This window comes from Blennius ocellaris, assembly GCF_963422515.1.
Source record: "Blennius ocellaris genome assembly, chromosome: 2".
In the NCBI taxonomy this organism is placed as follows: domain Eukaryota; kingdom Metazoa; phylum Chordata; class Actinopteri; order Blenniiformes; family Blenniidae; genus Blennius; species Blennius ocellaris.
This window is the reverse complement of record NC_137651.1, coordinates 4,674,080-4,702,062: the sequence shown is the minus strand read 5'-3', so window position 1 is coordinate 4,702,062 and position 27,983 is coordinate 4,674,080. Positions and strand designations below refer to the sequence as shown.

At 42.9% G+C, this 27,983-nt stretch overlaps 2 protein-coding genes across 3 annotated transcripts; one reads left to right on the top strand and one right to left on the bottom strand.

Moving 5' to 3' along the window:
- The first annotated feature begins 60 nt into the window (after positions 1 to 60).
- Positions 61 to 11,219, top strand: dhx34 (DEAH (Asp-Glu-Ala-His) box polypeptide 34). 2 transcript variants are annotated; one of them, XM_080512683.1, is made up of 16 exons: positions 61 to 996; positions 1,175 to 1,486; positions 1,764 to 2,018; positions 2,110 to 2,212; positions 2,859 to 3,076; positions 3,194 to 3,368; positions 3,658 to 3,851; positions 4,823 to 4,924; positions 5,029 to 5,292; positions 7,043 to 7,216; positions 7,302 to 7,407; positions 7,842 to 7,948; positions 8,496 to 8,768; positions 9,622 to 9,813; positions 10,181 to 10,325; positions 11,061 to 11,219. In XM_080512683.1, exons 1-16 carry the CDS (start codon positions 319 to 321, stop codon positions 11,204 to 11,206), a joined length of 3,444 nt encoding a protein of 1,147 aa, XP_080368809.1. In that variant the 5' UTR covers positions 61 to 318; the 3' UTR covers positions 11,207 to 11,219. The 2 variants fall into 2 exon arrangements, with proteins under 2 accessions (XP_080368809.1, XP_080368810.1); XM_080512684.1 differs by lacking the exons at positions 9,622 to 9,813; positions 10,181 to 10,325; positions 11,061 to 11,219 and having other exon boundaries at positions 8,452 to 8,725.
- Positions 11,220 to 16,679: 5,460 nt separating this feature from the next.
- Positions 16,680 to 26,482, bottom strand: spred3 (sprouty related EVH1 domain containing 3; the record flags this gene model as incomplete). Its single annotated transcript, XM_080505593.1, has 6 exons — positions 16,680 to 17,684; positions 18,579 to 18,737; positions 22,911 to 22,972; positions 23,056 to 23,224; positions 25,793 to 25,958; positions 26,457 to 26,482. 6 exons carry the CDS (start codon positions 26,480 to 26,482, stop codon positions 16,680 to 16,682), a joined length of 1,587 nt encoding a protein of 528 aa, XP_080361719.1.
- Positions 26,483 to 27,983: the final 1,501 nt, after the last annotated feature.

Sequence of the window (27,983 nt, the reverse complement as noted above, 5' to 3'; positions counted from 1 at the left end):
ATTTAAGTCGCTAAATCTTTCATTTTCACATCATTTGATAACATCGTTATTATACTTGTATATACAGAATGTTCTGTTATTTCCATTTCAGCAGTTAAAACTATGTTTACGATTTGTGCTCGGCCGTGTTTCTGATAGATTCATCTTCAGGTTACAAATGTATTAAGCTGGATATTCGTGCATCCATGTGAAGGCTGTTCAGCAGCTTGCGATTCATTACATTTAGTTTGGTGCAGACACGCATCCATGTGGATTTTATTCAGTAGCTTGAAATGAATTCGATGTAGTTTTGTGGAGGTAGTTTTGTGCCGTGTGACCATGGCTTCAGACAGGAGGACCTGGGACTGGGACAGTCCGCATTGCAGAACCCAACTGGATCAGGTTTTTTTTCGTGAGCAGGACTACATTCAGGCCGGCAGTACCGAACACAAAGAGTTCTGGTCTTTCTTTGACCGCTTCCAGAGGTTTAAGACAAAGAGAGACATGTGTGGGACTACAGAAGAAGACAAAGGAGATGGGACAGACAGGAGGACTACCAAGATAGATCTTGGTCTTCCTAAAGAATATGATGCTCGTTACAGGATCAACGTGTCTGTGTGCAGCAGGGACATCGAGGAGCGCCTGGGGAAATCAGAACACAGAAGCAGACAGAGATCCTCAGGACCGGGTCCTCAGGAGATCTCAGACTGCCGCCTGGCACTCCTGCATTTCCTGGACTTCAGTCAGAGGCAGAGTTTTGGCAAACTGGCCAAGCTCCGCCGGGAACAGAAGAACCTGCCCATCTACCAGTACCATGACCGGATTGTGGAACTGGTGCGAGTTCACCCCGTGGTCGTGGTGGCAGGAGACACAGGCTGTGGGAAATCCACGCAGGTGCCTCAGTATCTTCTTTCAGCTGGCTTCAACCACATCTCCTGCACTCAGCCGCGGCGGATCGCCTGTATATCCCTCGCAAAGAGGGTCAGCTTTGAGAGTCTCAACCAGTACGGCTCAAAGGTTTGTGCTGCACCATCACATATAGATTCTCATTCTTCATGTTCAGAAAGAATCACACAATGTACCACAGAATACAAACCGAATCATGACGACTGTTGAAACAATATATATATATATATATAATTTCTGTTTTGTGAACGAGCCATAAAGATTGCTGGTTGTTGTTGTTATTGTTTAGGTGGGCTACCAGATCCGCTTTGAGACCACTCGGACCACCTCCACTAAGCTGCTGTTCCTGACAGAGGGCCTCCTGCTCCGACAGATTCAGCAGGACAAGTCGCTGTCCCAGTACCAGGTGGTGATCGTGGACGAGGTCCATGAGAGACACCTCCACTGTGACTTCCTGCTCGGGGTCCTGCGCTCTCTGCTGGCTGAACGCCGCGACCTGCGTCTCATCCTCATGTCGGCCACAATCAACATCAAACTCTTTTCGGACTACTTTGGTAGTGCTCCGGTGCTGCAGGTTCCAGGCAGGCTATTTCCCATTCAGGTGAGGAAACAACTGTAACTCAAGGCATTAATATGTGAGTCTTATGAAGAATGGCATTTCCTGACAAAGACGAACTAACTAAAAGGGTCACGTTGGTTATTTTATTAGAAGTCCCTGAAAGCCCCGAAATGTAAATGTTAATCTCTGTACTCTGTTGTCCCACTGTTAATTGTAATATATTATTATCGGTTTCTATTTCAGAAATGAACTTTTGAATCAGACAATAAAGGTGTGACACATTTCAAGTAGTTTTTTTTTCTGCATTTGCTGTCCTAAGGTGATATATCAGCCCATTCCACCTGAGGAACAGCCCTCCCGCTCTGAGAAACTAGATCCACGACCCTACCTGCGCATCCTGCAGGGTATCGACCAGCGTTACCCCCCCGAGGAGCGCGGTGACCTGCTCCTCTTTCTCAGTGGCATGGCGGAGATCTCCACCATCCAGGAGGCCTGTCAGGTTTATGCCACACACACGCGTCGCTGGATAGTCCTGCCTCTGCATAGCACACTGTCACTCGTCCAACAAGATAAGGTACAACACTCTTGTAACCGCATTAAAAAGACATCGTTTATTGGAGTATAATTTACTACGTTTGATTCTCTGTTATGATGCTGTGCTGCAGGTGTTCGACATTTCTCCCCCTGGGGTCAGAAAGTGCATCATCTCTACCAACATTGCTGAGACTTCAGTCACAATAGATGGGGTACGCTTTGTTGTGGACTCAGGTATGATGCAAAAAGTACATTTATCTTCTTGTACTGTACTCGCTGGAGTTTTATTCTGGTGGTGGTGGTGGTCGGGGGGGGGGGGGGGGGGGCAGTTATTTGCACACAATTCTTGGAGGAACCTGGAGAACTTGGTACAAATCCTTTGTGAATGCAGTTTGGCTCACATCCGTCTGCTTCTTCATGTGGACACACACATTCTGGTTTACTTTGGACTGTTTGGGGGCCAGAGCATCACAGAACTGTATGTGTTCATACACATGGAAATTAGTTCTCTATAAACACCATCTGTATGTTTGGGTTCATTTTCTTTTGCTAAAGAATACATTTTTTTAGGCCAATCAGTGCTCTTACTGCAAACATATAACATAACATATGATATAAAGCACCGCACTGCGCGTGGCTACAAACCTGCGAGTATGGTCATCAATCTAAATTCTTTGTTTAACTTAAAAATAAATAAATAAAAAAATTAATCTTGTGATATTCACAGACTTCAAAAGAAGATAGCCCTTTTAAGTGTTGTTGTTTTTTTGCTCCAAAAAACCAATATAAATGTATACACTAAATGTGCGCAAAAATAATATGTGACTCAGGGTAATAATACCGACTGTGCTATGGATTCATTTTGTTTTTGTTCTTCAAGGTAAGGTGAAGGAAATGAGTTTTGATCCCAAAGCCAAGATGCAACGCCTGCAGGAGTTTTGGATCAGCAGAGCCAGTTCTGAGCAGAGGAAAGGTCGCGCCGGCCGTACGGGTCCGGGAGTGTGTTACCGCCTCTATGCCGAGTCGGACTACGACGCCTTCGCTCCGTATCCTGTCCCCGAAATCCACAGAGTGGCTCTGGACTCCCTCATTCTGCAGGTGATCACATTCTGTCAGCACAAATGTGAAGTTCAATCTTTAAACTAGAAAAAAAAAAAAAACACATTAATTTGGAATTTAACCAGGTTTTTTGTTTGGGCTTTTTTCACTTCGCAGATGAAGAGCATGGATCTTGGAGATCCACTATCCTTTGTCTTTATAGATCCTCCTCCAGCTTCGAGTATCCAGACTGCAGTTACTTACCTGAAGGAGCAGGGGGCGCTGGACAGTCAGGGTGAACTGACTTCGATTGGGAGTTTGCTTGCGCAACTTCCCGTGGATGTAGTCATAGGTGAGATTCTCCCATTTGGGGACCACAATACAGTTTTGTTTGTCAAAAGTGAGGAAATGTTAGGTTGTTTGCAGACTATTTCTTTGTTGTGATTATGCTTATTTAGGAATATGCATTTGTATGTGGAATGTGGACGAACAGCATCTTTTTTTTCTTTTCTGTCACACACTTTTTGTCTATAGTTTTATAGGAAATGCAACAAAAAGGGCTAATAAATCTAAAGACAGCCCTGAATTAGATACAGTGGTGTGGTAGATAAACAAATGGTCCACTTGTATGTATCCCACAGGGAAGATGCTGGTGCTGGGGTCTCTGTTTAACCTGGTTGAGCCCGTGTTGACCGTAGCGGCGGCGCTCAGCGTTCAGTCGCCGTTCCTGCGCAGCTCGCAACAGAATCCAGACTGTACCACGGCCCGGCAGCCCCTGAACAGCAACCAGGGAGACCCGCTGACCCTGCTCAACACCTTCAACGCCTGGGTGGAGGTCAGTTCACAACATACCACCAGCTGTTTATTAGGGAACCACATTTCCAAAAATGTTGGGACAGTTTGCACAATTGCTAAAAAAAACTAACTAAATCCACTGATAACATCCAGCATTGACTGCATTTTATGTTGTACACATGCATTTCTTTACATTCTCAGAATTGTTTTGTAATATCATGCGATGGAGCTGTGGCATTGACAAAGTCTTTATAATTTTATGGTGTGGAACATTAATTGAAAATGGTTTCACATTTTCTTACCTGCATGTTTGACAGATTAGTAAATCACAGCTGATCTTTCCTTCTGAGGGGTTCTTCTCCTCTAAAGAGTCTTTTTGTTTCTAGTCATGTTACTGAATGAATGCGTTAATGACGCCTGTTAACTGGGACAATTAACATTAGTGTTAAATATTTCCATTGCTGAATGAGCTTAACTGTGACTGGTTGAGACTCACATCCTGTTTATTTATGAAAATGCACTCATTCATTTTTTAAATGGTAAAATGTCTATCTGGTGTTTTCTGTGTTCTATTGTGAAAAAAATATTGAGACCTTCTAAAATGGATGAGGGCTTTTTATTTCTTTTTTTTGTCAATAGTTTTTTACTCAGCCACCAGTTGATGGTGCTGGTCATCATGCAACCTTTTGTGAAATAGATCTTGTTTTTGTTCCCCCGTTGTATAACGACGGCCCTTTTATTGAACCTTAATCTCAAGGTAGTGATGTTTAAATAAAAGAACAAACAATTTATTAATTTATTTTGCTCAACAAGCACAACTCAAGTCAGTAACTTTGTTTCATGTATTTCTTTTTTTTTTTTTTACTTGGGGGAAATGACTTACCGGTACTTTAATAGGGCCACCTGATGTGTTTACAAAACATGTCAATACGTCTTGATACGTCGAGTTTCTTTTTATATTATACTTGAGAGGATCTTCAGAGCGACAACGGTGGTAGTTGATCTCTCCAGGTGAAGGGAGAGCGAGGAGGAGGATCGAGGAAGTGGTGCAGGAGGAGAGGCCTGGAGGAGCAGCGGCTGTACGAGATGGTCAACCTGCGCAGGCAGTTCAAGGCAGGAACGCGACACGACACATCACGCAACCACAGAATGACCAGTTCTCCCTCTGTAGTCAACCTGAATGTTGTCTCATGATGACGTTCCTCTCCGCTTCTCAGAGCTTGCTGAAGAGCCACAGCCTCCTGGAGTCAGAGGAAGGCAGCAGCGCCCCCTCTGGTGGAGACCGGGGGCAGCGCAGGGAGAGGCGGACCGAGAGGAGAAAGCTCTATCAAATGAAGAGAGACCACGAGCTGCAGGAGGGCGGCAAGCGCAAAGTCCTGAGGCTGGAGGAGGGCGAGGACGGGGCCATGTCCTCGGGATCCGACACGGAGGAGAAGAGCCGAGGCAGGAAGGGCAAGGAGGGACAGAACATGGACATTCAGGTAAACTTCAAAAGAGCACAAGAAAACATTAGAAATAGGTAAATGAGAGACACGAAGCACTCACAAAGTAAGCATAATGTGGTAACACTCAATATTAGTAGTCAAATATCTGAAACATTGTATTTATGGTCATACCCCCTTATGGATGCGATCCTGTCAGATGTTGGAATCTTAGTGAGGTCTGGCCGGGTCAGTACCTGAGTGGGGACTGTGAGGGAACAACAGGCAGCCTGGGTGAATGCAGTGTGAGACTGGGTACGTCGGAAATGTCCCTCCTGTCTGCTTATCTATCGTCTTTCACTTAATCCCGAAAGTGTTTTATGTAGCAGCCATGATAAGGACTGTCTGAATTCTCACTAAACAAAGGAAAGGAGGCTCGTTGCTTCCTTTAGAGCCTCCTTTAGCCTAAGATAGCACTTTAGCAAAGGAGGCGAGCTCATTCTGCCCCACAATTCCTTGCGGCGACGACATTTAAAGGGACCCGCTCATCCGAGCGTTTACGGAAAATCACGATGGCCGAAAAAGGAGCAGCTCATGTAAGTTACCAAAGTAATAATCTGCACTGAACAACTTTAAATCATCTAAAATCCAAATGTGCTTTTTATAGTCCATTTTCAGAAACTGGTTCTTTCCACACCACGGCCGACGTCACTAACTTGCACTGCCGTCACATTATGACGTCACTAAGTGAAAGTGCGGTCCGACTGGCGCACTAATGTGATCGCCTTTCACTAAGTCCTTTAGGAAGCCTCCTAACACCTTTCCTTAACCCCGTGATGTCATCCAGGTGGGTGAAAGTAAAGTCCATAGAGAAGGAAAATATGAGGGACTTTTCGGACGTTCCCATAGTGAGTGTTTGGTGTTGGTTGGAGGGCCAATGGTGCAGATTGGTCGCCTCGCCTCCGTCAGACTGCCCCAGAGCAGCTGTGGTTACCACCGTCAAGTATGGACTGAGTGAATCATGCAATGTAAAGCGCTTTGAGTCTCCTCGGAAAAAGTGCTTTATAAAACCTATGCATTATTATTATCATTTTAATTAAAATGCGCAACGTGAATTAGATAAATAACTTTAATTCATTTCACAAATCTGAAAACTATTTATGGTACAGCAGCTCAAAAATAATTATAACGACACAAAAATTCCCCATAGCGTTGTTTAGCTGCGTCTAAAATCGTAACAATAGTTAATGATTTTGTGAATTATTTCTTCTCTCCTATCACATAGACAAACATTTCTTATTTAGAATTTTTAAAACCTTAATTGGGATTAACTGGCCTCCAGAAGTGAGAATTGCTATATTATATTATATTATATTATGAGAGGATCTGATATTTTCAGATGCAAGCGCAGAGATGATTAAGACTTTTTTTTTTTTCATGGACGCTATACAAATCTGCTGTCCTTCCTACAAAGGCATGTTTCATATAGCAAAGCATTGTTACAAAGGAAAAAAATAATCTACCAAACACAAATTTGTGTCTTTTTTTTTTTTTTGTTTATTTAAACGCTTGTAAGCACTATTTTATAGGACATAGTTTTAAGTTTAGAAGAAAAGAATATTGTCACATTTAGTCAGGAACCTGCAACAGATAGGTAAACTTCAAACAAGTTATGTCTATTTCGCTGTTTCACAGATAATATCCTTCCTTCCTGAGCAGTTGGGATTTACAGGCCCTGCGGCGGGACCAGCATACAACGCAGCTACAAGCGTGCTTTATTAACTTCACTTTGCTGCGTGTTCCTGAACAGGACGTGAAGTTCAAATTACGTCACAACGTGTCGGAGCTGCAGGAGGCGGTGAACACCAGCCAGGATATGTCGTCCCGCCAGCAGGCTTTGCTCAAGCTGCTACTGTGTCGAGGACTCTACCCTCAGCTGGCTCTGCCCGATGAACACAACTCCACCCGCAAAGACTCGGAGCAGGTCAGGAAAATCATATTCACACAGTACAACGCTAAATATCCCGTGTCCAAGTGTGTTAACTGTACTGGAAAATATTCACTTGAAGGTGTTTCACACAAAGAATAAACAAGGAGTCGTGATCCACCCAACCAGTGTGTTTGCCAGTGACCCGGAGGTGTTGCACCTGCCTGAAGACATTGGTGGAGATATGGGTAAAAAAAAAAAAAAACAACAACTCTGAAATAACTTCATATTTTTAGTGGGGGGATATGCTGTGTAGGTATTTAAAACCTCAACTGAATAACTTTGATCAAAAATGGTGCCGAGTTGGAAGTTAGTGTTGCTTTAAGGGTTTCATTTGTTTTATTTGTAGTTTTTTTTCAGTTCTACTCCCCCAAAAAATTTAAGTTTCACAAGCACATTGCTGGCTGAAGTGCTCATATATTTTAAATAAGTAATCGTGTTGATTGTTTGTGTGGGGAAAACAAATCCAATCAGCATGTCTGATATTGTGCAAATCAAACCCAACATTATGACACTTTTTTGTCCGGATATTAACATGAAGAGCCGTTTGATCGCCTCACAAGAGTTGCCGTTTTTTTTTTTAAATGTTTCTTTGCTTCCTCCTCCTCTTTCCTGCCTTCAGGGTCGGACAAGCGGGACAGCAGCAGACACCAGCTGCTGGCCTTTGTCACTCTGCTGGAGACCAACAAGCCATATTTGTCCAACTGTGTGCGCGTCCCTGCGCTGCAAGTCAGTACCACATGTTGGGGTTTCCCCTATATTGAAATCCCCTCAAATGACTTCTGTTTCTTTTTTTTTTAAATTCCTGTGCTTTTTGGTGAAGCGGGACAAAATGATGGTAAACACACGTGTCCTGATGGGTCATACAAATAGTGGGAAAAGTGCACGAGGCTTGTCGTCGCAAGGACTGTGCTGGTAATAAACGTTAGTTAACGGGATTAGTGAGCGGAGGGAGGATTGGATGTTTAATAGAAGTGAGGAAGATGGTGGAGGTCACCTGATTAGGCCTGTCTGGGACATGTTGACATTGTTTTGTGGTGCTGGAGGAGACTCGGTATGCCAGGTTCAGTGGCGGTTATACTGATTATATGAAAAAACACGGTGTGCCTGGAAAGAGGGGAGGACCAAATTCGTACGGGGTTTTCGAGAGCAGAGACAGATTAGTGAGATGTTGTGAGATATAGCAACTCATCAGAGACGTGGTCCTGTTCCTGAATGTTAATAAATGACAGAAAAGGTCTAAAGCAGTCATTCTCTCTCCCGACTCGTTCTGGAGGCTCTGCTGCTGGTGGCGAACTCCATCGACACGAACGCAGACTGCACGCGGCTGGTGGTGGACGGCTGGCTGGAGCTGGAGGTGAGGGAGCCCAACGAGGCCCTGAGGGTGCTGTCCACCGCCCTCAAGCGCCGAGCCGAGTGGGAGCGCCTCCTACTGGCCCAGCTGGGACAGAGCGGCCCTGCGGAATCCGCAGCTCCGGTCCAGCGCGTGTCCCGCAGAGCCACGGAGAAGCTGAGCGAGGGCCTGGTCCGCTTCCTGCTCTACACCGAGGTAGTCCTGTCAGCTTGAGCTTCAAATGGCTGGAAATTGTCCATGGTGAACAATGATTCTCACCTCCTCCATGCTGCCCGGGTCGGCAGCACCAGCAAAGTGCAGCACAGAGCGCCACAGGAGCTCCGACTGCTTCGCTTTCATATTACTTCTGTAACTTCATCCTTTCAATATTGACTTTATCACTTCTATGCTACTTCTTCTTCTTCCTGTGTGGATCCATGTTGCAAGAATTTCCACCAACGATGTATAAATTCTATTCTGTTCTGTTAAGAAGTTGTAAGACTTGTGAGGATTTTTCTACTTGTAACGGAAATAAAGTAAAATAAAGGAAATACTTAAAAAAAGACAAGGGGAATTAAGAAAGAAAATGAAATGTAATAGAATCAGATAAAAGCAATTGTTTACTGGTAAAATGGAGCTTTTAATGCTTTAAGACCAGAGTATGCACAGTACTGGAACTCATTTTATTATTGTTGTTGTTATTCTAATTATAATTATTGTTATGTTACTGATATAATCACAGGTATTACAACTACTATTATGATTATTACTATTATTATGTCCACCACTACTACTGCGAGTTGAGAGCTTGAACCTCAGCGCCACTTGACCTTCTGCTATTTACTCTATTATTTTCATTATTAAAAGGTTGTTGCATCATGCATCTCTATGGACAATAAGTAAAAGAAAAACCTTCTATTGGCAAAGAAGTGGATTATACTCTAAAGCTCCAGCTGCGGTTACATAATGCAACATTTCAGAACCCATTAATTCAGACCAAATCTTAACTTGCTTATTTAACAGAAGTGCATTGTTTTATGATCTGTGCTCTGCTTACCTTCCCTGTTAGGTGAGCTACAGCCTGCGGAGGCTCGCGGCTTTCCAGACCCAGAACCTTTATGTTGGACCTCAGGCTGAGTCTGAGTCGTCTTTCTCTGAAACTCCGGATCTGAGCGTGCTGTTTCCAGGAGCCCAGGCCAAACCAGACCCCATCAAAGGAGGCCTGCGTGTCACCAGCTTCTTCACCTACAACTGCCTGACGGTGGGTGGATCTGGAACCATCCAGAAAGAGCAAACATCACTTCTCAGTCACATCGATGGATAGAAAGTTCTTTATATGTTGAGATAAAAAAAGATTTTTGTCCATTTCACTAAAGTTAAGCAACTATAAATGATCTTTATTACATAAGATAAGCTAAGAGAACCTTTTTTTTTTTTTTTTTTACACTGTAACTGTGAATTAATACAGAAGAAAATATTTGGGAAGGTACTTGAGTTGATTGATATTAATCACAAAACAGCTCAAACCAGCCCTGCAGTGTCTCATTGAAATGATTCTTCCTCATTCTGTCCACAAACCATTGAGCGACCCTTCATAAAACCACATTTATGATAAACGTGCTTTACAGGATTCGAAGGACCTCTACAGCGAGTGTTTACGAACGTTCTGGACGTGTCCGAACTGCGACCTCTACATGCCTCTGACTCCTCTGGAGCGCATGCACCACGAAGCTTCCTGCAGGCCGGCCGGAGAGCAGCAGGAACCAGAGGACGGTCAGCCTCACTCGCTCATATATTCACTGTGTTATTCATTGGATGGTGTATATACCAACAACTCTTCCAGTCAGACCCATCCAATTCTTCTTCTCTCTCTAATTTAATTATTTTATAGAGTGCTCAGGAACAAAGTTTTACAATTGTAATTTTTTAGGACGTTTGAACAGTGTAGGGGAATTGTATTGCTTTTTATTGCCGCTTTGACGTTTTTAAACGCACAATATAGATAAAATGGAAGTGACGTTTTGAGCTCATCTGAGCTCAGTTAAACAACTCTTGTCAAGATGAGCTCGGAGGGGCTCGAGCTGGTCCAAATCTTTACAAGAGTTTACCTTGAACATTATGCAGGCCTCATTTATCTCTTATTGTAAAACCCTTCAACAGAATCCTAGAAATAGGGTGGATAAAAGTGAAAAAAAGAAATTTCATCAATCAGATTATATAGAATGATAAAAGAAAAAAAAAAATTTCATTTACTTTCCTCCTGCCTATTAACACTGCTGAGGTTTTACAGATTTGTTTAAAAATCGCCTTTTAGAATTTTATTTTTGTGTTTTATGAATTACCGTTACTGTAATTTGTTATTGTTCTGTTCTTTATCCTCATGTGATGTTCATGTCTTATATTTAGCACTAAGCTGCTCTGGGGCTGTTTCAAGTGTTCTATAAATAAAGTTGGACTGGATGGCAGGAATTTGTGGTTAATGATGTGATTTTTTGGGGGGGATTTCAGGGGCTGAAAGTGGAAAGGCGGCCTCCTCTTCTTCCGCGTCGAGTCTCACCAGAGTTTATCACTGCGACGTCTGTAATGAAGACCTGAACCTCACCTCCACTGAGATCCTCAAACATAAACGGCAGCACATGTATACAACAAAATAACTCGGCCAGTTCTGTCTGTTCTGTCATGGAAACATTTATAAAGTTTTTTTTAATGCAACATTTGTGTCTAAAGATTTCTTGAGAGTGAACTCTTCTTCTGGCAACGCACCATTCACACTCAACCTGTCTTGTATCTTTGATAACTATGTATTTCAAGTTTATGAAAACCTGCAAATATGAATTTTATACATTTAAAATAAGTATCAATGAAAGGTAAGAAATTACATACATCTTTGTGTACACTACCTACAAAAACAATTATGGACTATGTAAAATCTGCAGCTTATAGAGCGAGCAGGAGGAAAAAAACTACCGTCATCACGTGGCGGAACCTCTGAATCGCCAAATAATGTAATGCCGACTTCTAATGGCTCTGCCACTGCACCTTAGTATCTATTTATTTATGTTGCTTTTATCTCGTGCTTATTTCTAAGTGCCCATGTTCTGTTCTGTGCTTTACTGCACCGTACTATCTATTTATTTGTTGCTTTTATCTAGTGCTTATTTCTAAGTGCCCATGTTCCGTTCTGTGCTTTACTTTTTTATGTCATACCCAGATATTTTTATATTTTTATTTCTTACTTTTATTACTATTCTGTTGTAGTTTATAATATTCGTATGTACCAGATTGCTGCAACAAAACAATTTCCCTTGGGGATGAATAAAGTAATTATCTATCTATCTATCTAAATAGTACATATTTGCTAAATAGTGGAGCAAGCATTCATAATTGCTCTATATTTTCTTTCTCAATAAATTGAAAGACGTGTAGATTTGGTCAAATTTACATTAAATGTATAATTTCTTTATTATATGTTTATAATTACCAAGTATATTACCAAGTAAAAAATTTTATTTGTTGGTATTTAATCATCCAGCGTTGTTCAAATCGGGGAGTTTGACAGGCCTGCCTTCGAGAGCACGGTGGATTATTTATAGGATAAAAGTTTCAAACATTATTTGGAGGAACAAAAGTCACAGTGAGTTCAGACATGCGCACGTGAGAGAGGAGAAGAAAGCGCTGGGTTAAAATATAGAGTGAGGGTTTAATAATGATACAAACCCACGATATGTAACACCTCAAAGCAGCACATTGGCACAAAGTCAGAAGTAAGACAGCACAGAAGATAAAAACCTGTCTCAAAAAATAAAGAATCAGAATAAATATCTCAATAAATAAATAAACAAGTAATATCTCATTAACTACTTTGAAACTAATAAATACGTACATTTGAAAATATGCACATTGGCAGAAATCAATAACCAAAAAAAAAAAAAAGTAAAAGAGTACTTAATACAGAGTTACTTAGAAATCATAAGTTATTGATTACTCAAATCAAAAGGCACATTTATTAAGATGTAAGAATGGGGCCTGCAGTTGTGATCGCATGACTGTCAGTTACTGTACTCCAACACCGATTGTGGACCAGAAGTAGCAAACTGTGTGCAATGGCTTTACTAGTTCTGTGTGTGTCTGCACCATTTTGTGTGTGTGTGTGTGTGTCTGTGTGTGTGTGTGTGTGTGTGTGTGCGCGCACACTGCAGATTGGTGGGGAATGTGTGTGTTGGACAACTTTCAAGATCAGGGGATGGCAGTCTGGTGACCGACTTGAGTTTGTGTTTCCTGCAGTCATAACAGGAAGCCTTTATCTTTTCTTTTAAATTTTTTATTTTTTTTTCTAAGTGGACCAACATTGTTGGCAGGCTGGCCTCGTAGTGAAGACAAACATCCCGTCACAGAGAAGTCGGGGGCTGCATTCGTCAGCGAGTTGAGTGTCCTGACGCTGATCTTCACTCCCTATTCACTCACTTTAAGTCACTTTGGATAAAAAGTTCTTGGCAAAAACCTAAAATGTAAATAATACGGTGAAGCTTCTGAAAGGTTCATTCTGCCGTAATTTGATGTTCAGTCACGAGACTCTTCTTACCGGTCATCATCTGACGTCCTTAAAGCACTTTTATTTCCTTAATTTTCCATGAGAACGAACAGATTTTGGAAGAGAAATGCCCCACACACATTCACTCACACCTGCAAGAAGTCAAATCCCCTTTCAGTGATGGTGCATGTTGCATTTTAAGCGTTATTCTTTCATACTTTTGTTTGCAGAAAAAGCTCATTTCATTCTATCATCAGAGCTCCACATGGTTAAACAGCCTATTAGCAACACTTACATCTATGTTGCTGTCATTGTTTTACTATTAAATTATCTATCCTCGCTTTGTGTGGCCAATTTCTTAACAGTTATGATGCGTATGCCTTTTTAATGTATATTATTCCATTGTCTAATGTCAAACACAGATGGTAGGAATCTACGAATAAGGACAGTTGAAGTATTTTTTTGGTGCATAACAAGGTTACAGGAAATTGGGAAAGTTTTTTCCCACTTCAGAGTGGGAAAAATACGCCTAAACTCCACTTTCAGGAAGCAAATGACTGGATCCATTTGCAATAAACCGCAGTGAAAGTGACGATATCATGTGAGCTGCTCCAGAAAAAAACTATCTGCATTTCCATACGTATGACGGGAAAGTCTCTCAGGCTTTACAGGCATTATTTTCTATACGTGCTGATGATGAGATTTATATTATTAATCGGCACATGGCAACTTCATTCGCCTAGCACATGTAGTTTGTCATCTATTGGAAAAATGGCAGTAGGTCAATACTTACAGAAGTACAATGTTAGATATTATTGACTTAACAAGCAATGTTTTTAATATCAGTGTTGGTACAAATGCGTAATAACAACATATATAATATTTATCTGCAGATTTATTTTTTGCTTTTTCAGTAGCCGAGCACATGCAGGTTATAATAGCTATAATAAAAAAAAAACTGTAGTGTTTCAATACATCCAGAAATCAGTTCACTTTAAAATACAAGCATGTTTAATTTGTGTCCTTTTGTGTTTCATTTAATCCACGGATTTTTATGATGTTCATAGTTGCTGTTATAAACTCAGGAATTAAACTTTCCCAGCTGGTAGCTTTCCATTTTTCCAGCCATATGAATGAATTTTTAAAAAGCCTGAAGAACCAGTATATCTAACCTCCGAGGACCTGGGTTGGGTTGTCTGGACCACAACACCAAATTAGTTTGAGTCTGATTACCACATTTGGTGGTAATCAGGTTTGATATATGAACTTGTGGCGTGTCGAAGAAGCTGGGAACTCCTGAAGATACCAGTTGGGAGATTGGGAAATGTCGAGTTCCACATTGGGAGTTAACGGAAGCAAGATTTGCAGATAAATGATTAAAATGATTGTCATCACACGTGAATTAAATTATGCTTGTAAAGTCAATATTGCCTCCAGTTTTCCACTCACATAAATAGACACGGTTTATCCAGCAGGGTTTTACAGGGGTCACTGGGTCACACCTGGGTCACACCAGGCCACTTTTTCACCTTAAATTCCCTTTAAGAGATGTTGCAGATTCTTTCCTCTGATCGACAGAAACAATATGACGAACACCAGCGGACACGCCCGCTTCTCTGAACGCCCTCAGAACAAAGCAATGAGCAGTTTTCCAGGTCGCCGCGACTTCCTAGAAACTTCAGATCAGTCTCAGACCAATCAAAGCTAAATGATGCACATATGACGTGTTGAATTTCCCACCAACTTTCCCAAGTTCCGGTTAATTTTTAATGCACCACTGATGACTATAAATGCGTCAAATTCAGGAATGGATATCAAAATGATGTCTTTTATGAAGAATAAACACAGAAAGGCAGCGTACCACATCACCACAGGGATAAAAACGTGAGGGGGCATTTCGTTTCGTTTCGGTTTTTTTAAATCTTTGCCGTAAAATGTCGTCACAAACTGTTTCACATCCCCAGCACTTTGGTTGGAGTAAGAATTTGAAGGATTGTTTCTGACTCTCATGCAACACCTCAGATTTCTGCGAGGTTTTGGGAACGTTTGAATGGAATAGCATTTATAGGGCAGGACTCAAGATAGCAGCTTTTCGACTTTATACTTAAAGCAACATTCAGCAAACACATTTGCCACTGCGGCCCGACAAAGACCTACCTTCATTCATCTTTTGTTTGTTTATTTTTTCAAGTGAATGTGTCTCCTTTCTTATCACAGGGTCAACAGTCTACAGCACACACGTTCAAATGTCACACCCGTGAGCCACGTGCTGCTGCTCAAATACAACTTTGTGTTCCTATTTACCTTTTATATCAAGCACAGTAACACACTACAGTATTTCAGTTCCTACACTTTTCCCATTTCGGCTTTTCCTAACGTGAGTAACCGGTACAAAAATACTCTTTCAACACATTGTTCATTGCACTTAACTTTTTTTTTTCTCTCTTTTCGTTTTTGTCTTTTTGGTGGCATCTCACTTAAAAGGCCGAGACGCTGGGTCGGATTGGTTAGCACGGGGTCCTGTTTTCTTTGGGGAGTGTACGGCTGTGGTGTACATTAGGTAGAATAGACTCGCTCAGAGGCCTCAGTTTGTAAGCACCTTGACTGATTCAACAAGTACAGTGGTGGTTTTTATGATGATTGATATTAAAAATATATGAGGGGGTGGGGGGGAATGTGCAAAGTGAGGCTGTTTGATGTCTGACACATGTTCTCTTATTTTTCCTTCATTAAACAAAAAGCAACCTTGTGTTTGGTTACATTATGGATATTATTATGATTTGATTTAAGTCTTTGTGGTTGTCATTGCAACTTCCCTTAACTGTAATTGTCTCTTTGCATTTGATAACCTTACTTCCACTGTGGTTAACTACCTTATAAGACAACACTTTGTGGGCTCAGATGCTCATACGGTCTACGTACTTTCTCCCTTTTCTTATATGAGCAAGGTTGGAGTCACATCTGAGGTAAAAAAAGAGGTAAAGGGTGACATCTGTTCATCTGACTGATAAACAGGCCAACGTGAAGCTTCCCCAAGATCTCGTGTTTGTCAATACGCGAATGTGTGTGCCATTTTGGGGGATCATGTCAATATGTTTTTACATTTAATAAAATATACCAATTAAAATTATAACAATCATATATATAAACATCTTTTGTTTTTTTACTTTTTCTTTCTGAATTAAAAAAAAGAAAAGAAAAAGAAAACAAACGGACATTTGAAACAGTGTACACGTCACCGTTGCCTCTGCCACCCTCGTTCTGCGATGAAGTCACTGACCGCTAACTGTAGCCCAGCCGCCGCTCTGTAAATCCACTATGAAGGCTCCGGGTGACTCCCGCAGAGCCCGGTCCGAGTGCGATGCTTCTCCAGCACTCGGGGACCGGCGAGGAAAGGCCCCGGGTTGAAAAGAGAAAGAGCTGAATGCAGTGGAAGGCTGTGGGGCTTTGGAGGGACACGTAGGAGGTTTGGTTCTTCTGAGAGCCCTGTTCCACCTGCTGGGGGGGGGGCCACCTCCTGTTTCCTGTGCTCTCTCCGCACTTTACCCAAACCCCCTTGGTCCGGGGGACCCCTCCCACCCCCCCCGAGCCTGGCCTCATCGGACCGCCTTGTGCTTTCCTCCACAGCAGCCACACCTCTCCCCACATCGCAGGCAGGCGCGCAAAGGCAGGTAGCAGCACATGCAGGGCACGAAGAGTGACAGGGCCAGGAGAGCCAGCCAGCGGGCACAGCAAAGGGGGTGCGGGTGGCCCCCCATCGAGTCATCGCACGAACAAGGCTCCCAGAACTCCCCCTCAGAGTCCGACATGCAGTGGTAGAGCAGACTCTCCGCACACCACACACAGGTCCACTGGCGTAGGCAGTGCAGGGCGGGGTCCGGGGCGTCTCTGCAGCGGCCCCGCCCGTTCTCCGAGGCGCTGAAAACCGAGCGGCAGTACACACAGCGAGACGAGCACGACGACGACGCCTGAGGGCACGGGCTGTCGTCGTCCGGGGAGATCACCCCGGGGTCGCCGCTGCTGCTGGCCCCTCCCCCTCTCTTACGAGTCCGCGACCGGGGCGTGGCTAGTGAGGTGTGGATGCAGCAGGGCGAAGGCGAGCTTTTGCCCGTCTCCTGGGGCGAGCCAGCACCTGAGGACACGCCCGACACGGCGTTGGGCATGGACATGCAAGTGGGCGACGACGAGGACAGACGCTGGGAGGCTTTGCTGTCCAGGCTCACGGTCACTTCGCAGCCCGCCGTCCCCACTCCTGCCAGCTCCTTCTCAAAGCGAACCACACATAGCTCCGACTTGTCCTGCATACTCCCTCCGCCACTGACAACCACGCCCCCAGTCAGCCCCCCAACCATAGTCCTGGTGGCCCCCGCCCGTCTGTAGTCCTCATAACCTCGGGAACCCCACAGGTCTTTGCACGGGTCCACGCTGCGCAGGTCTCCCCCCTCCAGCAACGAGAAAGTGGGCGGGAGGGGGGACAGGGGGGATGAGGCCGGGGGGCCCACGGGAGGAGTGGGTGGAGCAGGAGGTGGGGGCGGGGGCGCTGGGGGATTCAACACAGCCGTCATTTGTGAGAGCTGGTGCTGTCCTGACCTGGTGTGGATCTGTGGAGAGGGTGTAGGATTACACAGTGAGTCAGGAACAGTGCGTACTGTGGCAGCGCTCACAGAACGTTTTTCATCTCCAGAATTCATCAAGTCATCCGACAAATCACCAAGAAGCTTTTTGATGTCAGCGCATCGTTGGAGGTGGGCTGAGAACATCCCAATCCATCCATCCATCCATACATACATCCATCCATCACTTACAGCTGACTCTATCACAGACCCTCAATGCACAAGAAGACAGTTAAAAGACCATGATTTATGAGCCATCCTTCATTAAAGCTCGCAAACTTTTCATCCCTGCATCCATTTACTTCACCACTTTATCCAAGGGACCCATGGGGCCCTGGCTGACCCCGATGAAGTGTGCAACCAGGTATACAACCAGCACAGGTGACCGGTCCATTAAAAACAAAAACACCAAGCACCAAAAATAGTCAACAATTTACAAAAGAAAATGTATTTAGGAGCAATTCATCAATCAATCTTAGTGCCATGGTGGTGGCATCAGTCCCAGATGATGCACAACTTGATCCTAGTTGGGGCAAAAGGTGAGCGACATCGTGTCGAGGTCACAAGGCTAACACACACACACACACACACACACACACACACACACACACACACACACACACACACACACACACACACACACACACACACACACATATAACCACAAATACACTCAAGCCGGCAGGCTGATAGGTGAAGGAGCTCAGGATCAATCTAGGGTCATCAAGCATTAAAGTAAAGGTACCAACCACTACAGCATTGGGTTTTCCTTCTCACTGACATTAAAAAGAAAACATCCCCCCCCCCCAAAATGAACTGAAATCAAATCAAAATGCATCTCTTTACGTAATCTCAGCAGGGTATGGTGGTAAGTGGTGCTACCTGAGCAGGTGTCTGCGTGGTAACAGCATGGCTGGCTCCAAAACTAAACTCCTCCGACCGGACGAAGCAGGTAGACGACGACTCGCTCGTCACTATGGTAATGGGTTTGGGAAGCATCTCTTTTCTGCTGTTGGACGACGACTCGCTCCCTGTATGGGACTGGCACAGGTCACAAGTCACCACACGAGTCACATAACGGCCCGTGTACCTTCCGGCCATTCGATTTTCGTTTTAATGTCGGAGAACGAAAAACCGGAAACCATCTGATTTTCGTTTTTTGATTTGATATTGGGAAATGAAAAACGGGAGACGAGCATAAAAAGAAAAAGAAAAAATTTATATATTCCCAGTCGCTGGCTTTTGATGCAGAAGGGTTTGGTTGAGGTGAGTCTCTGCCCAGAGGACAGTTCAGGAGTCGTGAGAGACGAGCTGAAGGACGTCACACTTCACGGCCGTGTTTGTTTTTCTTCACTGAGCAGCTTTAAGAAGAGCGACGAGTTTCAGTGTGCCGCGGCACAGTGGTTGCAAAACTCTGCTTTAAAGGATGGAGTCATTCGTTTTGTTTCGTGGTGGGAAAAGAGTTGGCAAAGACAGTTTCTGGAGTTCCAGAGTGGACGGCGAACAAAAAAACAAGGTAATGCAACATTTGATCTCAAGCAAAATCTGATTTAGGTTATGAATTATGTTGTGTGCTTTCATATGCACTTACAGAGAAATCTTAAATTATGGCCTGTATTATCCTTTATTCTCTTCAGTTGCTTCTTTTTGTTCTCACATGTAAGTCAAAGAGCTGAAGACGGCCATCTCCAGGATGTCATTCAAAAAACAGATGACCTGAAGCAGGCTGCTGAGAGCAGAAGCCTCCACTTCAACAGCAGCATCCATGCTGTGAAGGGTCTGGATGCTGCCTTGGATTACATTCAATTAACTTGATTATGTATTTTTGAGTGGAGCACTTTATTAACCTTGCTGTTGTAGTTGATTTTGATGTTTTTATGTACATGGTTTTTTCCTGCTGTTGCAAATTTGACTTACCTTTACCATGCACTTTGAGCCTGCTGTTACACTTTACTGTTTAATTAAATTGAGAATAAATGAATGTTTTTTTGAAATAGTATGGAATAAATTCATATTTATTTAAAATCCCAGGCATTGGTTAAATATGTTGATTTTGATTCTTTACTAAATTCATGAATAAAGTTTGTCTTAATATTGGGCTGCAAAAAAGAAACAAGATTTAAAGACAAAATAGAAATCCAACATTTTTTAACTACCTTTATTGGGAGAACACGTTCTCACTGTTAATTTGTAGTTCCAATAAGATTTTTACACATTCTAAAAAAAACAAACAACTAATGATACCATTTTGTATATTCGTTAATGGTTCATAATATAATACACAAATGTAATATTGGTGTTCTCCTGGATAGTATTACTAGTAACAACCTGATACAGCTCTTTATGCAGTTGTGTGTCATTTTCATCATCTTTCTACTTCATGTGTTTGAGTTGATAGGTTGGGCCAATATATGGGAGGAAAATGACGACAGGGTTCCTCTCTTCTAAAGGCAGACATGCCAGTGAAAGGAGAGTGGGAGCCGCCTTGCAAGTGGTTTACCCTCAACACCATGAAGCTCGTCAACATGTAAGCCTTTTTTCAAAATAATCACTATTGAAATGGTCAGATTTCTAAAGCTTTTATTATTTTTCTTTCTTTAAGGGAGCCTGGAACCTCAATCCCGTCCCGCACAGGGCTGACTACTTTGGTCAGAAACTCCACATTGACCAAAATGAGAAGTTGGTGATGTTTGGAGTTCCCCATGTTGTAGCCATTGATGGATACAGTGGGAAATTGGTGGCCCATTCCACCATGGCAGTTAAAAACAACCTCAAAATATATGAGGAGGTGTACAGGTATGGTATTACATATTGCAAGGAATTCCAAATTGGTTTGGTTCCAACGGAGACAGGATTTTATATTGAGGTTTTATGCCAACATGTGAAAAGTCATCATGATGTTAGACCCTGTTTTGTTTTGTCCCGAAACACAAACATATAAGCATATTCACATCTCATATTGTTTTTATTTTATGTCGCTGTTAAAGGGAGGCAGTGTTGAAGTACGGGTTGTGGGATCAACTTGGAGCAGACTGTGGGACTGAGTTTTACCTGAGCTTGTTCATGCAGGAGAAACTATCTGGCTACAGATTCAACACAGAAAGGCCAGCCTTCCTGCAGACGCCATCAACATCGGTAGGTTATCTTTGTTGCTGTTCTTTTTCCGAACAGTACATTGAGAAATTGACTGCATTGTTGTTTACATGCACTCATGTTATTCATGATACTCAAATATGTTTGGTTTTTTTGTCTTTACTTTCAGAACCACCGCATTGAGAGGATTTGGGTCGAGGTTTGTATATTTTTCTTACTGTGACCTACCAATAAAGGTAGTTAAAGAAATGTTGGATTTCTATTTTGTCTTTAAATCTTGTTTCTTTTTTGCAGCACAATATTAAGACAAACTTTGTTCATGAATTTAGTAAAGAATCAAAATCAACATATTTAACCAATGCCTGGGGTTTGAAATAAATATGAATTTATTCCATACTATTTCAAAAAAACATTCATTTATTCTCAATTTAATTAAACAGTAAAGTGTAACAGCAGGCTCAAAGTGCATGGTAAAGGTAAGTCAAATTTGGAACAATGTAGTGCAACAGCAGGAAAAAACTTTGATGTCTAATCAAAATTGAGTGCAACAGCAGGAAAAAACCATGTACATAAAAACATCAAAATCAACTACAACAGCAAGGTTAATAAAGTGCTCCACTCAAAAATACATAATCAAGTTAATTGAATGTAATCCAAGGCAGCATCCAGACCCTTCACAGCATGGATGCTGCTGTTGAAGTGGAGGCTTCTGCTCTCAGCAGCCTGCTTCAGGTCATCTGTTTTTTGAATGACATCCTGGAGATGGCCGTCTTCAGCTCTTTGACTTACATGTGAGAACAAAAAGAAGCAACTGAAGAGAATAAAGGATAATACAGGCCATAATTTAAGATTTCTCTATAAGTGCATATGAAAGCACACAACATAATTCATAACCTAAATCAGATTTTGCTTGAGATCAAATGTTGCATTACCTCATTTTTTGTTCGCCGCCCACTCTGGAACTCCAGAAACTGTCTTTGCCAACTCTTTTCCCACCACGAAACAAAACGAATGACTCCATCCTTTAAAGAGCTCGGACCACGTTCAAAACTCCCGGGGCAGCGGACTGGGGGGGAGGGTGTCGATGGTCAGTGGATGGGTGGGGGTGTGTGGTTCTGTGGTTCAACGCAATGTGCCTTTGTTTACTCTCCCATCAAGCGAAGAAGAGACTCGACTTCCGGTTTTCCGGAAACTCAAACTTTAAATAAAGAATTACGGTTGGATTTTATTTCCCGATTTTTGTTTCAGAAATGCATATCAGGAAACCGGGAACCATCCGATTTACGTTTTTCCATTTTCAATTTAAAAACGTTTCCCAATATCAAATGGAAAAACGAAAATCGGATTGTTTCCGGTTTTTCGTTCTTCGACATCAAAACGAAAATCGAATGGCCGGAAGGTACACGGACCCATAACTCACTCTAATAAACCCTGAATGTGAGGAACAGAGATGTCAGCAAAACGCTGGCCTGTGAAAGTAAATGAAGGTTTTGTTATTTTTATTGAGCAAATCTAGGATGTCTGCGAAGAAATTGTGACTTTTGGATTAAATGCAGTATGTGATGGGGAAAGACATTTTGTGTTGTGAATATTATTTGTCAGATCAGTTTGAAGCACAAGATGGTTGAGCGAGTGTCTGTATCTCTGCCTATATTTTGTAGTCATAGAAAGAACGAGTCAGAACAGGAAATGAAAAGAGCATGAAAACAGAGAATCAATAACTCACTATTTCCACCCAGTGGCTCGAGGTGGCATTGATTAAATCTTGCCTACTGTACCTTTAAAGTACAGTTTTTCTTACTGCGACTGGTAAGTAACATTCAGGATGAGGAATTGACCTTTAGCTAAGCCCCGCCCCCAAATGAACCAATTGCATTCAACGACCCAAAACAAAAAAAACAAAAATCCAAACCCAAACAAAATGTGGACAAATGTCTCCTGTAGAAGATGCTGTGAGGCAAAATACACAAACTCAATGCGACAACTATAAACAAAGATGTCTACATTTGTTCCAAAGTAAAGTAATGCCTTGTATAATCTTAGCAATCTAGCGACAGTAACTAATGGGGACGGGGCTTAACCAGAGGTCAATTCAGTGTAATAACCTGCTCGGATACTCACAGCTTGTCCATCGTCCTCTGTGTCGGCCTCCTCTGGCGTGGAGGACGAGGGCGAGTCCGAGCCTTGGTGACATGGGCAGAAAAAAGGAGAGATTCAGACTCCCTCTGCATTTTTCGTAAATGCAGTTCGATCGGAGAGTGTGTACCTTGGTCGAGCTTGTCTATGACAGCCTGCAGTCCTTTCTCAAAGGAGATGGCGTCGGCAGGGCTCTGGAACGTAAGGCCAAACTTCCTATCTTCAACTCGCCAGTGATGGAAGATGGGGTTCACCTTGTTGTACACTAACCCCCTTTGCACCGCACAATCCAACACCGGCTGAAGGGAGAAGCAAGCAATAACCACAACACAAGAAAATCGTTCACTCACCAAGACGGGACTTCATTTCTCTATTTACATTAGATGTGCTCAGCTACTGAAACAACAAAATCAAGCAAAACTGTTGATTGTGGTAAAGACGTCAATCCAATTCAGTACTAAAGTATTATTGTCAGTACTAGCACATTGTCTCGCAGCTTATTTTGTCCAGAAAAGTAAATGCTTTTTAACTGTAACAATGAATAACAGTAAATGTGCGTATTCTTATTTACATGCAACATATTGGAAAATAGCCCTGATCTGGTTTTCAGTTCAGAAAAAGCTGCGTATAGGAGTCCAAACTTAAGGATTTTAATGCAAAGGTGTGGAGCATTCTCACTGCACATGTTGTTAACAGTACTATAAATAGTGGATGAAGAAGTAGTTCCTGTCAGTCAGTGAAGAATAATTCTTCTCAACTGTTTATTAACTTTCTTCCACGGTAACTAAAAGAAAACCTCCAATCAATAGAGTGTGAACTGATTTTTCTGATAAGATAATAATGAACCTAAAACAGACAGAGCTGGTATCAGGAGTATCTGTTGATTTTATCACAGGGTTTGAAGTAAAACAGTATAACAAATAACAAAAAGACTGATTTTGTATATAACGACCTCGAGATAACTCATAACAGAGAGATTAAAGCTCACAAATGGACATTTAAAAGGTTTATTTTTAAACTGGTGTGAGCTACTAATGACTCTACAATGCACCTGGAGTGATGTTCCAGAGTCATGCAAACATAATGTAACTGATTACTTTCCTAAGGAAGTAAATCCGCGCAGAAATGCATTTATACAGCTGCAGTTGATAAGAGTGAAGTAGTGAGGATGTTTTTGTGCACCAACCGCTGCTGGCGGTGATTCTCTAATCTGTCCAGCCTGTCCTCAGTCCAGCTCTCGGAGCTTTGGGAGTTTTAGTTTCAGCCATTATTGTGTTCAAAACGTCTCAATCAAGCAAATTAATAATCAAGAACCAGATCATAGTCTCTGATTCATCAGGCTTCTTCACGTTATATTATTTAAAGGCTTTGTGAGTTTAAACAGAACCAATTAAACAACGAGATTTTACATAATTGACCTTTTAAGTAACTCGGACTGTGTAACTCTGTACAGTTCGTGGGGCTAACAGTGAGCAAGTCGTAAATATTACTTTACATTTGTTGAGCAAATGGAGAACGGTAGACTTCTGTAAACTGTGCAGAAACCTGAGACTTGTTTTGTTACCGGCGTGGCTTTTCACTCTTTTTCAATCATTTTGCACGCATATGTTGTCCACGTTACCGATCAAAGCTTGGCCCGTATATGATTGACATTATACTTTATCATTAGCTGGTGAGTTTTGTGCATTTTCACAGGTACAGCATGCACGATTGAAGTATTGATGATACTTCTGTGCATGAACTGATGCTGGTGGCGATTCGCTCTATCATCCAGTCTGTCCTCAGTCCAACTTTAGTTTCCACTCCGGTTCAATCTAACAGTTCCTCTGTTGACACAAAGCTCTTAATAATCCGGCTCTGTCGTGCGTTAAAGAGCTGTGACCTCCACGTTATACCGCCAGGACACTTTGTTCTCAGGGTCCTGCTGATTGGAGGTTGATAAAGTTTCAAAAGGTAGGACAGGAAACAAAACTTTTAGCTGTCGTGCTCCTTTCTTCCAGGAGATTCGACGAGTTTCTACTTTTAAAATCAGGCTTTCTAAAACTTAGAGCTCAGACTGGCTCAGGTTGAACTATTTTCCAGTTGAGCTGCTATAGGTTTAGACTGCTGGGAGACCTTCATTATCACATGTTTCTCTACCCTTCTCACTCTCCGTAGAGTCTTTGGGAACTATTGCAATCCATTAACTTTATGTAGTCTGTGCTCTCTCCTCTCTGTACTTTCCTGCTGCATCTCTGACTGTGAAACAGGAGGTTCGTAATCTGATCAGCTGATGAGATCTTAGAGTGGGAACTATCAATAAAACTGTCGCAAAACTGTCACATTTTTACAAAGTCCCTGTGAAATATAGTAATACATTAAAAAAAAAAAAGCACATCCTCCAAGCATGCATTTTATTTTGTAGAAATTCACCCTCACAGTGATTGATGCTAATTTGCTCAAAACAACCTTGAACTGCATTGCTGAGGTCTCAGCTCGGGCCTCTGTGTTGTGTTCATTACATTTAACCCTGAGACCTCCAGTGATGATCATTCTTACACTTTGCCGTGTCACACAGGGCAAGATCGACGCCTCTCGTTGGCCATGTTTTAGTCCATGGGCCATATATTTGCATCTAACGACGAGAATATTTTTCACAGTGTCTTCAAAGCATAAGTCCAACCTATTTCCACTGAGGGCCACATACAGAACAATCTAGTCAGGACAGTGACTAGATTGACACCATAGTCCCCGCGGCCGCGGTTGGGAAGCGGGCTGTAGTTTGAGGAGGTGTGACAGCCACGACCCGCACATGGACCTACAGTCTTTAGCTGGTGTTGACAGGCCACGTGGCACCAAGGACAGCCATAACACACGCACACACTCACTGCTCGGTCTCGCAGCCGCTCTCCACGTATGACGTACTCTCTCCGCCCCCTGCCGTCGTGGCTCCGCCCCTTGCATATGACCACGTGACTGAGGCCGCCACCTCCGAGGGGCACCCAACCGCCACTGGAGTCGTCACGTGTCATCACCACCGCACGAACACGCACACTGTCAGAGGAAGAGGTAGGTGAGTTAAACACAGGTGAATGCTGTATGCACAGTCATCCAGGTGCACGTACGTGGAAATGTTCAACTGTCTCAATTAAAAAAAAAAAAAAAAATGAAGTCCACAGAAAAAAATGTAAAAACGCAGAGAACCGACAGCTCTGGCCGGTGAGTGGCGCTGCAACATGACAGCTCAGAGGCTCCACCGTCCACTCACATGCAAGACAAACACACACGTGACCGAAAAGGTGAATCTGATTTTAATTACCACAGGAGAAGGGGAAAGTCTGCTTTACGCACGCCAGGACTGAATTGTGCGCAATTGTCACTTCTTTTTCTTTCTTTCTTTTTTTTTTTTTTTGTGATGCAACAGGGGCTTTAAGACTTCCAGTGTGGAAGAAATGGATAGAAAGGAAAGAGAAGGGGAGAAATGGTAGGAGGAGGAAGAGGAGGAGGGAGGAGGAATGAGTGTTTCCCAGATAGACGTATCAATGAACGCACCCATTCGCCATCAGAGGCCCCGGCATTCTTACAAAGAGAGAGAGAGAGAGAGAGAGAGAGAGAGAGAGAGAAGCAGCTGAACGACGGGCTGAATAATTCAGCACCGCAGCTCGACATGTGCACGGAACGCGTGTTCCTCTTTTCTTTTCTTTTTTTTTTCCCAGTGTGTTATTAAACTGAATCTTAATTTGTTGCGTTTATTTTCCCAGACGCTCCTTTTCTCCATTCCGCCCCTGCTGCACGCGCTCATTAACACACCCCGATATTATGTTATATTTTTTATGAATGGGACGAAGCGAGACTGCAGCGTTACATACACGGAGGCATTCAACAGTAAATATATATATTTATGATGAGGAGGAAAAAAACCCAAAACAAAATGAAACCAGGCCCGAGTAAAAGGCAATCGCGTGTGGAAAAGGGAGGAGAAGAAGAAGAAGAAGAGAAAAGGAACGAGTGGGTGAGAGGATGGAGAGGAAACGAGAGATGGGGGGAGGGGGCCGATTAGAAAAGGGAAGGAAGGAGAGGAGGGGTGAGGATGAGGGAGAGAGAGAGAGAGACGGAGAGAGAGAGAGGGAGAGAAAAATCACATTTCATTCATAAAGTTTGGCTTTAAAAATCATAATGAAACCCTGAGACACGTTGATAAAAATCACAACGCCTCCATCCCTCCCTCGTTTCACTGTAGCCATGTCTTGAATGACGCGATGCTGGCCACCAAACTCGCCATATTTCGCCTTTTTTCTCCTTCTCCTTCCCTTCCCCATCCATACATTTTACACACTGATTTTTGTGATTGTTTTTTTTTTTTTTTTTTTTTTTTTTTTCCGCCATATCTAACCACGCATTTGAATCGTTTGGCTGTCGTTATATTGCTATTAATTAGCTTTTTACGCGAATATTGTGTGTTGCCAGTCATCCAGAAGAAGCTCGGGTCCACATGTAAAAGCTTGGCTGTACATTTCTCACATATTGGCATGGGTCTAACAGAAACGGGGTGTATGCTGTTGATTCAAGACTACGTAATGGTGTTTTGTTTTGTTTTTTTGTTCGTTTTTTTTAAATTCCCGGCTGCCTGCGAGATTGTTGGAGCACCGATGACTGTGGTAACAGTGCATTGGTGCTCGGTCGGTGTAACACTGCCGGTCGCTGCTGGCGTCCTCTCTCGTGGCTCAATATGTATATGTGCAATGTTAAAAATGAAAATGTAAGGACTTACTCGCCATCCATGGCTCGGAGTTGCCCGCCTCTTGCAGCAGCCCACCCCAGGGTCTCTCCTCTCCTCACTCTCTCTCCCCCTCTCTCTTTTTATCCTCCTTTCAGGAAACACTCAGACTCACTCACATTCTCCCTCTATCTGCTCTCATTTTCCTAATCTCTCTCTCTCTCTCTCTCCCTCCCTCCCTCTCTCTCCACCTTGATGTCGTTTTGGTGTATCAGGATAGGCTTGAGGTTGCAGCAGCCATTTTCCGCTGGCAGCATCCTCCCTCCCTCCCTCCCTCCCTCTCTCTCTCCCTTTCTCTCTCT